This window comes from Oxyura jamaicensis, chromosome 22 (genome assembly GCF_011077185.1).
Source record: "Oxyura jamaicensis isolate SHBP4307 breed ruddy duck chromosome 22, BPBGC_Ojam_1.0, whole genome shotgun sequence".
Classification (NCBI taxonomy): domain Eukaryota; kingdom Metazoa; phylum Chordata; class Aves; order Anseriformes; family Anatidae; genus Oxyura; species Oxyura jamaicensis.
Window position 1 is genome coordinate 1,103,852 of NC_048914.1, and position 11,002 is coordinate 1,114,853.

An 11,002-nucleotide genomic window follows, 5' to 3' on the forward strand; every position below is an offset into this window, starting at 1 on the left:
CAGCCCCCACCCCCCGCCCCGGACCCGGGGGGGTTTCCCCGACCCCTTCTCAGGGGGGGCGCGGGGGGATCCCGGCTCCTCTACGTCACCTCTACGTCAGCGCCCTCCGGGCACGCGCTAACCCCGCGCCGCTCGCGTGAAACCCGACGCCCCGCCCCCCCTCATCGGGCCGACCAATGAGAGGGAGAGGAGGAGGCAACCCGCAGCCAATGGCGGCTGGGGGCGTGGGGCCACGCCCCTTCCTCCAGGAAGTGCTGGCGTTGCTAGGAGACGGGGGCGGCCGCCATGATGGCGCCGCCATGGCCGCCCGGGCGGCTGGGGGGGGGACGGAGGGAGCCGGGCAGCGCCGCGCCGGGTCCTTTTTGGGGAAAAAAAGCCCAAAAAAAGCCACTTCCCCTCCGGGGGAGGGGGCTTGGGGCAGCCTGGAGGGGCTGGGGAGTGGGGTCGGGGTAAGGTGGAGCAGTGATGGGACGGGGGGTGATGGCGTTAATTAAGGGGGGCCATTGGGGAGAAATCGGGGTCATTAGGGAGACATTAGGGGTAATTAGGGGGGAGTTAGGAAAAATCCCTCACCGTAAGGGCAGCGAGGCGCCGGGCAGGCCACCCGGGGGTGCTGCGGGAGCCCCATCCCGGGGGGTGCTGGGGGCCAGGCTGGGAGCGGTCACGGCACGGATTGGGAAAAATCGGGTTTATTGAGGCTGTGGGGCCTCGCCTTGTCCGGGGGACAAACCCGGAGCCCGACCCGGGGTTTGGGCCGTGTGTCCCAGCTGTCGGTACCCAGCGACCGCTACTCCGCAGCAGGACCAGTGAGCAGACACCTCCACGGTTCTGCTATTCACACCCCACGGGAAGTTCAAGCACCTTTTGTTGTGATTGCTCGTCCCTTATTACAGGCCCCTGAAGGTTTTTCTGGTCAGAATCCACGCAATCAAGCTTGCGACGAAGTCACGCTTGGGAGTGGTTGTAATTTAAGGTGTGGGTGCAGTGGCTCGCTGATCCCACCCACACCGAGCTCATACACGGGGCATCGGAACACACCACGGGGCTTTGTCCCACACCAAACTCATACACGGGGCATCGGAACGCACCACGGGGCCTTCTCATCCACATTAAGTTGCAGAACTCCTCACGCAGCCGTTCACTGCCCACCTGAGATTCGGTGTCCCTAAACTTTGCGAGGCGAGTCCCCGCGAGAAGGGACGGGCTCTGCTGCAAGCACCGGCTTTGCCCCAGCCCTCCTGTACATAAAATAACGCTCAGGACGGGGAAGGAAACCGGTCACGACGGCGTTTCCCTCCCGTCCAAGTGCCGGCGAGCTCGGGAGGAGGGAGGCAGCGCCATGGGATGGTCACGAGAGGGCAGCGTTACCCCGCCGAGTCCCCGCGCTCCTGGTCCCGAGCAGCACCAGCACCGCGGTCCCGGTCCCCGTCCCGGTTCCCGTCCTGGTCCTGGTCCCCGTCCCTGTCCCGGTCGCGGTCCCCGTCCCGGTCCCAGTCCCCGTCCCGGTCCCCGTCCCCGTCCCGGTCCCGGTCCCCGGCCCCGTCCCGGTCCCCGGCCCGGCCCGGTCCTCGCCCCGGTCCCGGTCCCCGTCCCAGTCCCGGTCCCGGTCCCCGTCCCGGCCCCGGTCCCAGTCCCCGTCCCCGTCCCGGTCCCGGTCCCCGTCCCAGTCCCGGTCGCGGTCCCCGTCCCGGTCCCGGTCCCGGTACCAGTCCCGGTCCCAGGGAATCTGGGTGAGGGGAATGAGAGAAAGCGGCTGGGGGGCAGCTGGTGGGCAGCCGAAGTCAGCCTGCCACGGGGAGGGAAATGGATGGGAGAGGAAATGGTTGGGATGGGAATTTGGGGGATAAGGAGTTCTCGTTGTAGTGGGAAACCACCGGCAGGAAGGGAGAGCACCACTGGAATGGGAAATCATCGTTGGGATGGGAAATTGCTGGGATGGGAAGTCGTCGTGATGCAAAACTGGTTTTGGGATGGGGATGGTGGGGATGGGGACGCTGGCAGCTCGCAGCACAGACAGGAGATTTTTAGTAAAATAACGACAAACAGGGACTTTGTTAAAGGCTGTATTTCCTCGAGGGGTAACCAGCTGGCAGGAGGTCAATGCCCCTGTATCCGTGGCTTTGGGGTCAGGGGGTGACTTCCCCGAGGGGCTTCAGGGCATGGCAGGGACCGAGGAGGGCTTGAACGCTCCCACGCCTGCCACCCCTGTGGTCCGTGCAGCACCTCAGCATCCCGGGGCAGCCTTTGGGGTCCTTCATTCCCAGCTCCCGGAGGACGCCTGCCTCTCCCCGAAACCCCCGGCGTAGTGTCAGGAGGGGAGGTGGAAGAAGCGGCTGGTCCCGCCGCGGACGTGGGTGCCGTGCAGCTCTCCGTGCCGCTGTGCCGGCAGCGCGTTCCCCAGCTCTTCCTCCAGCATCTGCGGGACAGAAGCAGCGTTTCGGCGTCCCAGACCAGGTGGCAGGGAAGGAGCCCTCCGTCAGACCCCCAGGGATGGGATGAACGGGCTCGGGATGCTGTGGGCACGGGGGAACCGCTCACCTCCTTGCGGGCAGCCAGCCGCTGCTTCCACTCGCTGAGCTCCATGGCGTGCTCCTCGTCCAGCCGCGCCAGCTGCCTCCTCTCCTGCTCCTCCAGCAGCTGCATCTTGTCCCTCTGGGAGAGGCAAGGTGGCAAGGGGAAGGGATTCGCTCGGGGAGAGGTAGCGGGAGGCGCGGGAAGGCTGCTCCCCGGTACCTGCATCTGCTCCAGCTCCACCAAGCTCTCGGCCTGCTGCTGCTGCAGCTGCTGCAGCTCCTGCGCCTGCTGCTCCTGCTGCCACTGCACCTCCGCCTGCTGCCTCCTCTCCTCCTGCTGCAGGAACTGCGGGGGGACAGCCCCCATCACGCTGCCTGTCCCCAGCCCTCCCCGGGCTTTGTCCCCCCCCCCATGTCCCACGCAGCCCCCACCTGCTTGGCCAGCTCTCTCTGCTCGGCCCCGTTGACCTCCTGGCTCTTCAGGTTGCCCTTGAAGAGGGCCAGGCGCGTTTTGGCGTCGCAGCGCTGGCTTTTCAGCAGCTGGGCCCGCTGCTGGGCCTGCTGGCTCCTCAGCTCCTCCAGCAAGAGCTGGTGGAAGCGGTGCGCCCGCTCCGTGTCCTGCACGAGGATGGGGCAGCGGGGTGACCGAGGAGCCGGGCGGCAGGGGGGATGTGGCCGCCCGGCTCCGTCCTCACCTTCTCGTGGCGCCTGCGGAGCTGCTGCCGCTGCAGCGCGTGCTGCTCCGTCACCTGCTGCCTGAAGAGCTGGTACTTCTCCTGCAGGTGCCCCTGCTCCATGCTCCACACCACCGCCTCGCGGGCTGCCGGGCGAGAGCACAGCGCCGTGACCGCCACCCTCCACAGCCTCCAACCCCCCCCAGTTCCCAATTCCCCTCCCCGGGACCCCTCTGCCCTCCTCCTCCCAGCCCCGTCCACCTCGTCGGAGGCTGTGGATCTTGCTGATGCACTCCCAGTCGATGGACGTCATCTTCTTCTTGTGCTCCTGGACCACCCTCTGCAGCGCCGCGTTGAGCTCCTGCTGCTGCTGCTGCAGGAACCGCTGCTCCTGCGGCCACCCACAGCAGATGGTCCCCAGTGGCACATGTCCTGGTGGCACGGCCGGGGGGGGGACAGCACCGTCCCGGACCCTCACCTCCTTCCCATCGCCCTTCAGCTCCTGCAGCCTCCTCCTGCAGTCCTTCTCCTGGAGGGCCTTGAGGCGCTTGGCCTCGTCGCGCAGCCTGGCCGTGTACTTGAGCTCCTGGCACTCCTTCAGCTGCCGGTGGCGCCGCTCCCAGCTCCCCACCTCCCGGTCGTAGTATTCCTTCTTGCTCTGCCACGCAGGGGCAGGGGAAGGGTTAACGGGGGCTGCGGTGACACCCGGGCAGGGTGTCACAGACCGGGCAGAGTCCCCTGCAAAAAGCGACCTGTGCACTGCGTCGATGGGGCTGGGGCAACCAGGGGCATGGCCACCGAACCAACTGAACCCCCCCACCCCAAAAGCATCTCCCGCAGCGGGACCCCAGCACCTCCCTGCACGGGCTGGGGGGCCGTGCGCCCCTCTCTGACCCCGCAGTCGCACCCAGCCCCTGTCCCCGTTACCGTCATCTCCTGCTCGATGTGGCGGAACATCTGCTCCCGCTGCTGGTGGAACCTCTGCTCCAGCTGGCTCTGTGCCCGCTGCTCCTCCTTCTGCAGCACCCGCAGCTCGCGGAGCTCCTGGCGCCTAAAGGGGGGGCGAGCTGGGGCAGGAGGGGGCCGCAAGCCTGGAAAAGGCCCCCCCGCATTCCCAGCCTCCCTCCTTTATCCTTCGCCCCTCATCCTCCCCAGCAGAAACCCGGAGGTCCGTGCTGCCCACACCACTCACCGAGCCGAGCGCGTCTTCTCGTCCCTCGGCCCGGCCCTGCTGGCCGTCCTGGCGGTCGTCACGCTCACCTCCTCCCCGTCCACCACGAACCTGCGGGTTTTCCTCACCGTCCTTCGCAGCGAGGGGGGGTCCTGTGGCTGGGGACAACGGTGGGAGCTCAGCAGACCCCCAGATCGGGCAAACCTATCGTGGAGCCCGTGCACAGGGGGCAGCTCCAGGGGGTCACGTCACCTGCAAGCTGCTCACCTGCTGGGCTTTCCCGACGCAGGGAGAGGGCTGCGATGTCACGGGGAGGGTGCTCGGACCTTGTACGGCTGTAGAGTTTTCTGCGGGAGGTGGCTCTGCTCCTTGCTTTGACGTGACGGAGGGGTCCGGTGCGTCCCCTTCCCACCCTGCCCGCACCTGGGCAGAGGAGTGGACAAGAGCAGCAAAGCTCGAGGTGTTCGTGGCCTCTGGGTGTGCTCCAAAGGGCTCTGGCACCGCTCCGTTACTCTCCAAGCCGCCCACCTCCTCCTCAGGTCCATCCCTCAAAGGTTTTCCAGGAGCTGGAGAGAGCTGTGCCCCATCCCTCAGCTGTGCCCCATCCCCGAGCCGTGCCCCATTCCCGAGCTCTCCATTGTCCCCATCGTGTCCTCTGCAGCCGTTCCCGTGAGCAGCCCCTGGCTGGCCGTCTCTGGGGCTGTTTTCTGCTTTCTCTTCTACTTCTTTAAGGTCTCCTGGGATCTCCACGCTGGATGAATCCCCTGCTGCATGCTGGGCTCCCTCACCGACAGGTCCCCCTCCTGCAGGGGCTGCTTCCAGCTCCTCTCCTGCCGGCTTCGGCTCGGCCAGGCTGGCTGCATCCCCTGCTGCGTTGGGGTCTCCAGCCAAACGCCCTTCCCCACCATCATCTCCCAGCTGGGCTTCACCAGGAGAAGTTTCCACCGGAGTTTCATCACTGTTGGTGGCTTTTTCCTCCTCCCCCCCAACCTCCTGCCTAACCAGAGCCAAGGAGCCAGCGATGGGCTCCCGCTCGGCTGAGTTTTTCTCCCCCTCGTTCCCCTCTCCATCCTCTCCCTGACCAGTTGGGAGCTCCTGCCCCCCCTCGAGCACTTCTGACCCCACGGCTTCCTCCTCCATCGCACGGGGCACCACTGCTGCCCCCTCCTGCAGCACCCTTTCCCCCTCTGTTTTGGTGTCCTCAGGCTCCCCATCACCCCCAGGTCCCGTGGGTGCCCTCCCTGCTCCATCCCCGTCCTTCCCAGGGCCACCTCCAGCCCTGGTGGAGCCAGACTCAACTTTCGGACCTCGCAAGGGTGCCGAGACCCAGCACTGATCCTCTGCAAGCTTCTTGAAGCTCTGGGCTTTGGTCCCCAAGGGCCACAGGTCCAGGGCTGCCACCAGCTGGGAGCCGCCCCACGGTCGCTGCTCGGCGTGGGTGCCAGCACAGCCCGGGAGCTGCTTCGTCCTCCGTCCTCCTGGGTCCTCAACCAGCACCCCCGCAGCTCCATCTGGGGGCCCGGGCAGGACGGGAGAGCTACGAGCAGCAGCATCACTTAATTCCTTTTTCTTATCAATTCCGGGGGGCGACTCGGGGCGCAGCGGGGCTGCGAGCTGTCCCTCCGCAGGCGTTTCATCCATGGGGGTTGTATCGGGGTGTTGGCTTCCCTCCTCAGCCTCGGATCCAAGCCGGGGTTCTTGTGCTTCAGGAAGGTCTCCCTCCTGGCCTGGCCCTGGGGGGGGCTCAGCTGGGGTGCAGGGGGTCCCTGGAGGGACGCTCCCCTCCTGCTGGCACCCCTGGATGTCTCCTGCCTCCGCCGTCCCTTGGGGCGCACCCAGCGCCATCCTCTCCAAGCCGCTCGCCTCCCCCCCGTGCTGCTCCTGAGCCGTTTCTTGGGACCTGACCCCCCCGAACAGCGACCTGCGCCGCATCAGCTTCAGGAATTCGGACGGTTTCCTCGAGGGGAGCCTCAGGGAGCCCGTGGGCACGGGCGAGGATTTCCTCCTCGCTGGCTTCGAGTTGCCGGACGCTGTCTTGCTCCTGGGCACTGCCTCCGTCCGGATGGGGGGCTTCTCGCCGAGCCCCCCCGCTGGGGCTGGGGGCTGATGCTCCAGGGGTTCCCTCGGGGATGGGGGGCAAGAGGAGTCTCCGTGCTCCTGGACAGGCTGCGGGATGGACAACGGCAGGGAGGTGAGGTGAAGCTGATGGAAAGGGTCAGGGGGAGCTGTCCCCTGCACCCGCGGCGCGTTGGCCGCTACTCACGCACCGAGGGGACCGGGGCTTCCTCCTCATCCTCTTCCTCCAGCACGTCTGCCCGGGCCTCGGCCACCAGCTCCCGCAGCGGCCGCTTGTCGGAGACGCCCGCCACGAAGGGGTGCTGAGAAGGAGCCGGGGACGAGCAGGGATGGGGCTGGGAGACACCACCGGGGACAGGCAGGGAGAGTGGGGACGGGATGGGGGCCACCCACCTGCAGCAGCTGCGTGGCCGACCAGCGCGCCTCGGGGCTCTTCTCCAAGGATTTCCTCAGGAAGTCCTTAAAGTCTTCAGACCTGCGGGATGGTCCCCGTGAGCACAGGGGCTGCTCCCGGCCGTGGTCCCCAGGGGGCTCAGGGGGGTGTTGGACACCTTGGCAGGAGGTCCCCAGCCCGGTGCTGCCCACCCGTGTCACCTGCCGCGGGTCATGGTGCGATGGGACCCCCCCGGGGCTGTGTCGTGGAGGAACCGCGACCAACATCGTCTGCTGGTCCACGACCCCATCCTGCCTGCCCCTGCCTTGGGACAGCTTCTCCCACTGCCACCAGTACTGGGGGTTCGGTGACAAGTGATGGGACGTGAGGGCATGGCGCACGTGGCACCAGGGGAGGGTTGGATCGGGCGTCAGGAGGAATTTCTTCACGGGGAGGGCGGCCGAGCTTTGGAAGGGGCTGCGGGGGGACTGGTGGGGTCCCCATCCCTGCAGGTATCTGGGAGCTGTGGATGTGGCACTAGGGGACACGGGACAGCGATGGGGCTCAGGTCAGGTTGTGAGCTCATGGTCTTCTCCACGCCGGGTGACCCCAGGGGACTCACCACGCGCTGCATGGGGACTCACCACCTCTTGGGGTGACGCAGGGTGGGCGGCTGGGACTTGGCGATCTTCAGCAGCACCCGCAGGGGGTTCAGCTCGTGGTGGGGGGGCTCCATCTCGGCCATCTCGATCAGCGTGATGCCCAGGGACCAGATGTCAGCCTTGTAGCCGTAGGGGTTCTCCTTGGATGTCTCACACTGCACCACCTCCGGGGCCATCCTGCGCACAGGAGCGAGGGGAAGGGGCCGATCCCGCCCGTGCCGGAGCTGGCGCCTCCATCTGAAACCAACCCTGGGCTCCCTTCCCCTCAGAGATCGGACCTCTGACACCCCCAGTGCTACCCTGGGGGGCTGTCACCCCCCAGCAGCCCCACTCCTCTCCGTGCTATTGAGAAACCCAGCCTGGGACCGGCGTTGGGTCTGGATGAGGTGCTCTGGGGATTGCAGCAAGAGCAAAGCTGGGGGCGAGCAGCCACAGAAGGCGCAGGGTGCTCGGGACACCCCAAAACCCCACCACCCCCCCCCCGGGATTTCCACCCCACACCTACCAGTACGGGGTGCCGATGAAGGACGCCCGGCGCTGGATGGTGCTGGCGTTTTTAGCAGAGACACCGAAATCGGCTGCAGCGCAGAAAGCAGGGGTTAGAGGGGACCCTCAGAGCAGAAACCACCCCCGGGGGATCCCGTCCTCACGTCCCCCCAGGGCTCACCCAGCTTGATGTCCCCATCGAGGGTGAGCAGGACGTTGCCGGCCTTCACGTCGCGGTGGATGATCTTGCAGCCGTGCAGGTACTGCAGCGCCAGCAGCAGCTGCTTGCACGCCGCTCGGATCTGCTCCTCCGTCAGCCCCTTCTCCAGCTCTGCCGGCAGCACAAATGAACCCCGCCACTAATGAGGATGCTAACGAACCCCCCACACACCCCGGCTGCACCCTGACCCTTCCTGCAGGTCCTACGCCTGCCTCAAAATACCTCAAAATTTGCCTTGTCCCCTCTCCCACCCCTCCGACAGCCGCGCTTGTAACGCGGAGCGCATTTATTTACCCAAAATCGCTGCATCCACGGCCCCGCCGGGACAAAACTCCACCAAGATCTGCGGGAAAGAGCTGAGTTTTCCACCCAAAATCTGCAACCGTGCCCTCGCCAGCCCCAAACCCCCATCCCCGAGGACGTTTCGCCCCTGCCGCGTCCCCGCCGCTCACCCAGAGCCGCCCGTCCCAGTAGAGCGCGTCCAGGAGCTTGGTGATGTTGGGGTGGTCGCAGCCCGCCAGGATCTCGATCTCCACCGCGTAATCCTCCAGCTCCTCCTCGCTCGGCGTCTCGATCACCTTCGCCGCCGCCAGCGCCCCCGTCGCCTTGTTTTGTGCCTGGGGGAGAGGTTGTCCGCCTGCCCGACAGCACTGGGGGGGCACTGGGAGCGTGCCTGGGGGCTCTGGGCACTACTGGAGGGCACTGGGGGGGAGCTGAGGGGGTCTCTCGGTGGCAATGGGGGGCACAGAAAGCACTGGGGGGCGTTGGGAAGCTCTAGGGAGCACTTGGGGGGCTTGAGGCAATACTGGGGGGCACAGGGTTTGTATATGAGGTGCTAGCACTGGGGGATACTGGGAGGGCTCTGGAAAGCACTGGGGGGCACTGGGATTGTACTACAAGGTACTGGGGGGCACTGGGAGACCCCACAGGTTTTAGGGGGCACCTCAGCGCCGCAGCCCACCCCAGCAGCAGCCTGCATGTGTTCAGGGCTGGGGGGAGAGGGGGATTTGCCCCGTCCCTGCTGCCTGGCGCCCACCCCGGGTCACCAGGTGCTACAAGGAGGCATTCGGCCACCCCCCCCAAAAAAAATAGAGCCGGTGCCGAAGGGATGAGGATGGTTTAGAAGCGAGGCCATCGTGCACCCCTGGCCCCAGTGCCGGAAGGTGGCTGCTGCTGCTTTGGGGCCGGAGAGCAGCAAATTGGGTTTCCTGCCTCTGCACCGCGGTGGCAGCGATGGTGCAGGAGGAAAACATCCCCACTGCGCCCCGCCGGTGAGTCGGGGGAGGGGGGTGAGCGGTGGCCCATGGGGACCTGAACCTGGGCTCCCCCCATGCTGGGTGGTGTGGATGGGGCTGTGCTGAGCCGACCCTGCCACCCCCTGCTAGAAATCTGGGGGCCGTTTCAAAGTTTTCTACCTTGTTGCATGATGGCGATGAGCGCCGTGCTTGACGGAGCACGGAGGATGAAAAAAGGAAGAAGAAAAAGAAAAGAAGAAGAAAAAGAGAAGCAAAAGGCGCGTTTCCAGAATCCTCGGGGACCGGCGGTGCTTTTTGGCTGCTCGTTTCCCCCCTACCTTGAAGACCTTGCCGAAGGCCCCGTCGCCCAGCTCGCCCAGCACCAGCCAGGCCTCCTCGGGGTCGACGTCCCGCTTGACGTGCTCGCATCGCCTCGGCTTCTTCTTCTCCGGACCCAAGCGGAAAAGCCTCCGGAGGAAAGCCATGGGGCTGGGGGCTCAGGGGGGGCCGGCGGCCACCTCCATGCGTGGGGCCGGGGCTCAACCCGGGGGTCTCGGGCTCCCCTGCGAGGCGCCGTGGCAGCCCGCGCTCTTCCTGCCCCGCTCAGGAAGCGGCCTCGCGGAGGGCGCAGGATGTGCGGAGGCTGCAGGCGGAGGCTGAGCGGCGGAGGCCGTAGAGAAGAGGCTGCGCTGCCCCGGGGTGGCGGCTCGGGGTGTGTAGGGGCCACCCAAGGGTGCTGCCTGCACCCACCCCCTGCAGACACCCCACTCCTTTGGGGTCTCCGTGCTTAGCTCCATCGCCACGCAGCAGGTGCGCACGCACCCAGGTGCTCGTGCCGACGGGTCCCCTTGTCCCCAAGCGTTTTGGGGACATGAAGGGCGGGTTTGCTGCTCTGACAACGCCCCCCCCCCTCACCGAGCAGGGTGGGCTCGAGGCGCACACCCAAGGCCGTGGAGATGGGATGGAGCCACGGGGAGCCCCTGGGTCGGGGGCACAGAATTGGCCGGGCAGGGCTGAAACAGTGCCCAGAGCTGTGGAGTGGGCACACACGGAGCCAGGGGGGCTCCCTCGGGCCCCATGGCGCTAATTGGGCTGCCATGGGGTGTCATCGATTAATTGCCGTCGTTAATCACGGCATCATTAGTTAGCCGGGGAGGTTTAATCGGGTTGTGCTCCCCACATGCACCCGGACGGCTCCGTGCCCATGCACCCAGTGGCTTTGGCCCTGGGGAGGTGACAGTGAAGGGGGGACAGCTCGGGGGGGGAAGGGGCAAGGCCACAACAAACCCACTGGCAGCTGCTTAGACCCCAAGGGGGTGTGGGCGCATCCCCCTCGCCCCCCCCAGACCTGCTTGCACCTCTTCCTTCCCAGAGGAAAAGCCAACAGCCAGGCTTTCACTTTGCACTTCTGATTTTCCTTTTCCTTTTTTTTTCCTTCCTTTCACTTCCCTTTTTTCTCTTTTTCCCATTTATCCTTTTTTTTTCTTTTTTTTTTTTTTCCCTTTTTTTCCCTTCTTCCTCCTTTTTCCCTTTTCTCCATCTTTCTTTCTTTCTTTCTTTCTTTCTTTCTTTCTTTCTTTCTTTCTTTATTT

At 65.9% G+C, this 11,002-nt stretch overlaps 2 protein-coding genes across 4 annotated transcripts in view; both read right to left on the reverse strand.

Annotated features, from left to right (window-relative positions):
- The window catches only part of LOC118177489 (fumarylacetoacetate hydrolase domain-containing protein 2-like), a 3,671-nt gene extending 3,513 nt beyond the window's left edge, over positions 1-158 (reverse strand). The window contains exon 1 of the mRNA XM_035345220.1: positions 44-158. The gene's annotated coding sequence lies outside the window, so the exon portion shown is untranslated. The remainder of the gene's footprint in view (positions 1-43) is intronic.
- Positions 159-2,049: 1,891 nt separating this feature from the next.
- On the reverse strand, positions 2,050-10,449 carry LOC118177480 (serine/threonine-protein kinase 10-like). 3 transcript variants are annotated; one of them, XM_035345202.1, is made up of 18 exons: positions 9,749-10,446; positions 8,628-8,792; positions 8,470-8,518; positions 8,137-8,286; positions 7,975-8,047; positions 7,452-7,646; positions 6,828-6,909; positions 6,626-6,736; positions 4,626-6,524; positions 4,380-4,516; positions 4,115-4,238; positions 3,666-3,845; positions 3,449-3,578; positions 3,209-3,333; positions 2,946-3,131; positions 2,734-2,859; positions 2,539-2,652; positions 2,050-2,416 (listed from the first exon to the last, which is right to left on the reverse strand). In XM_035345202.1, exons 1-18 carry the CDS (start codon positions 9,893-9,895, stop codon positions 2,309-2,311), a joined length of 4,101 nt encoding a protein of 1,366 aa, XP_035201093.1. In that variant the 5' UTR covers positions 9,896-10,446; the 3' UTR covers positions 2,050-2,308. The 3 variants fall into 3 exon arrangements, with proteins under 3 accessions (XP_035201093.1, XP_035201092.1, XP_035201091.1); XM_035345201.1 differs by having other exon boundaries at positions 3,449-3,845; positions 4,380-4,510; positions 9,749-10,449; XM_035345200.1 differs by having other exon boundaries at positions 3,449-3,845; positions 9,749-10,449.
- Positions 10,450-11,002: the final 553 nt, after the last annotated feature.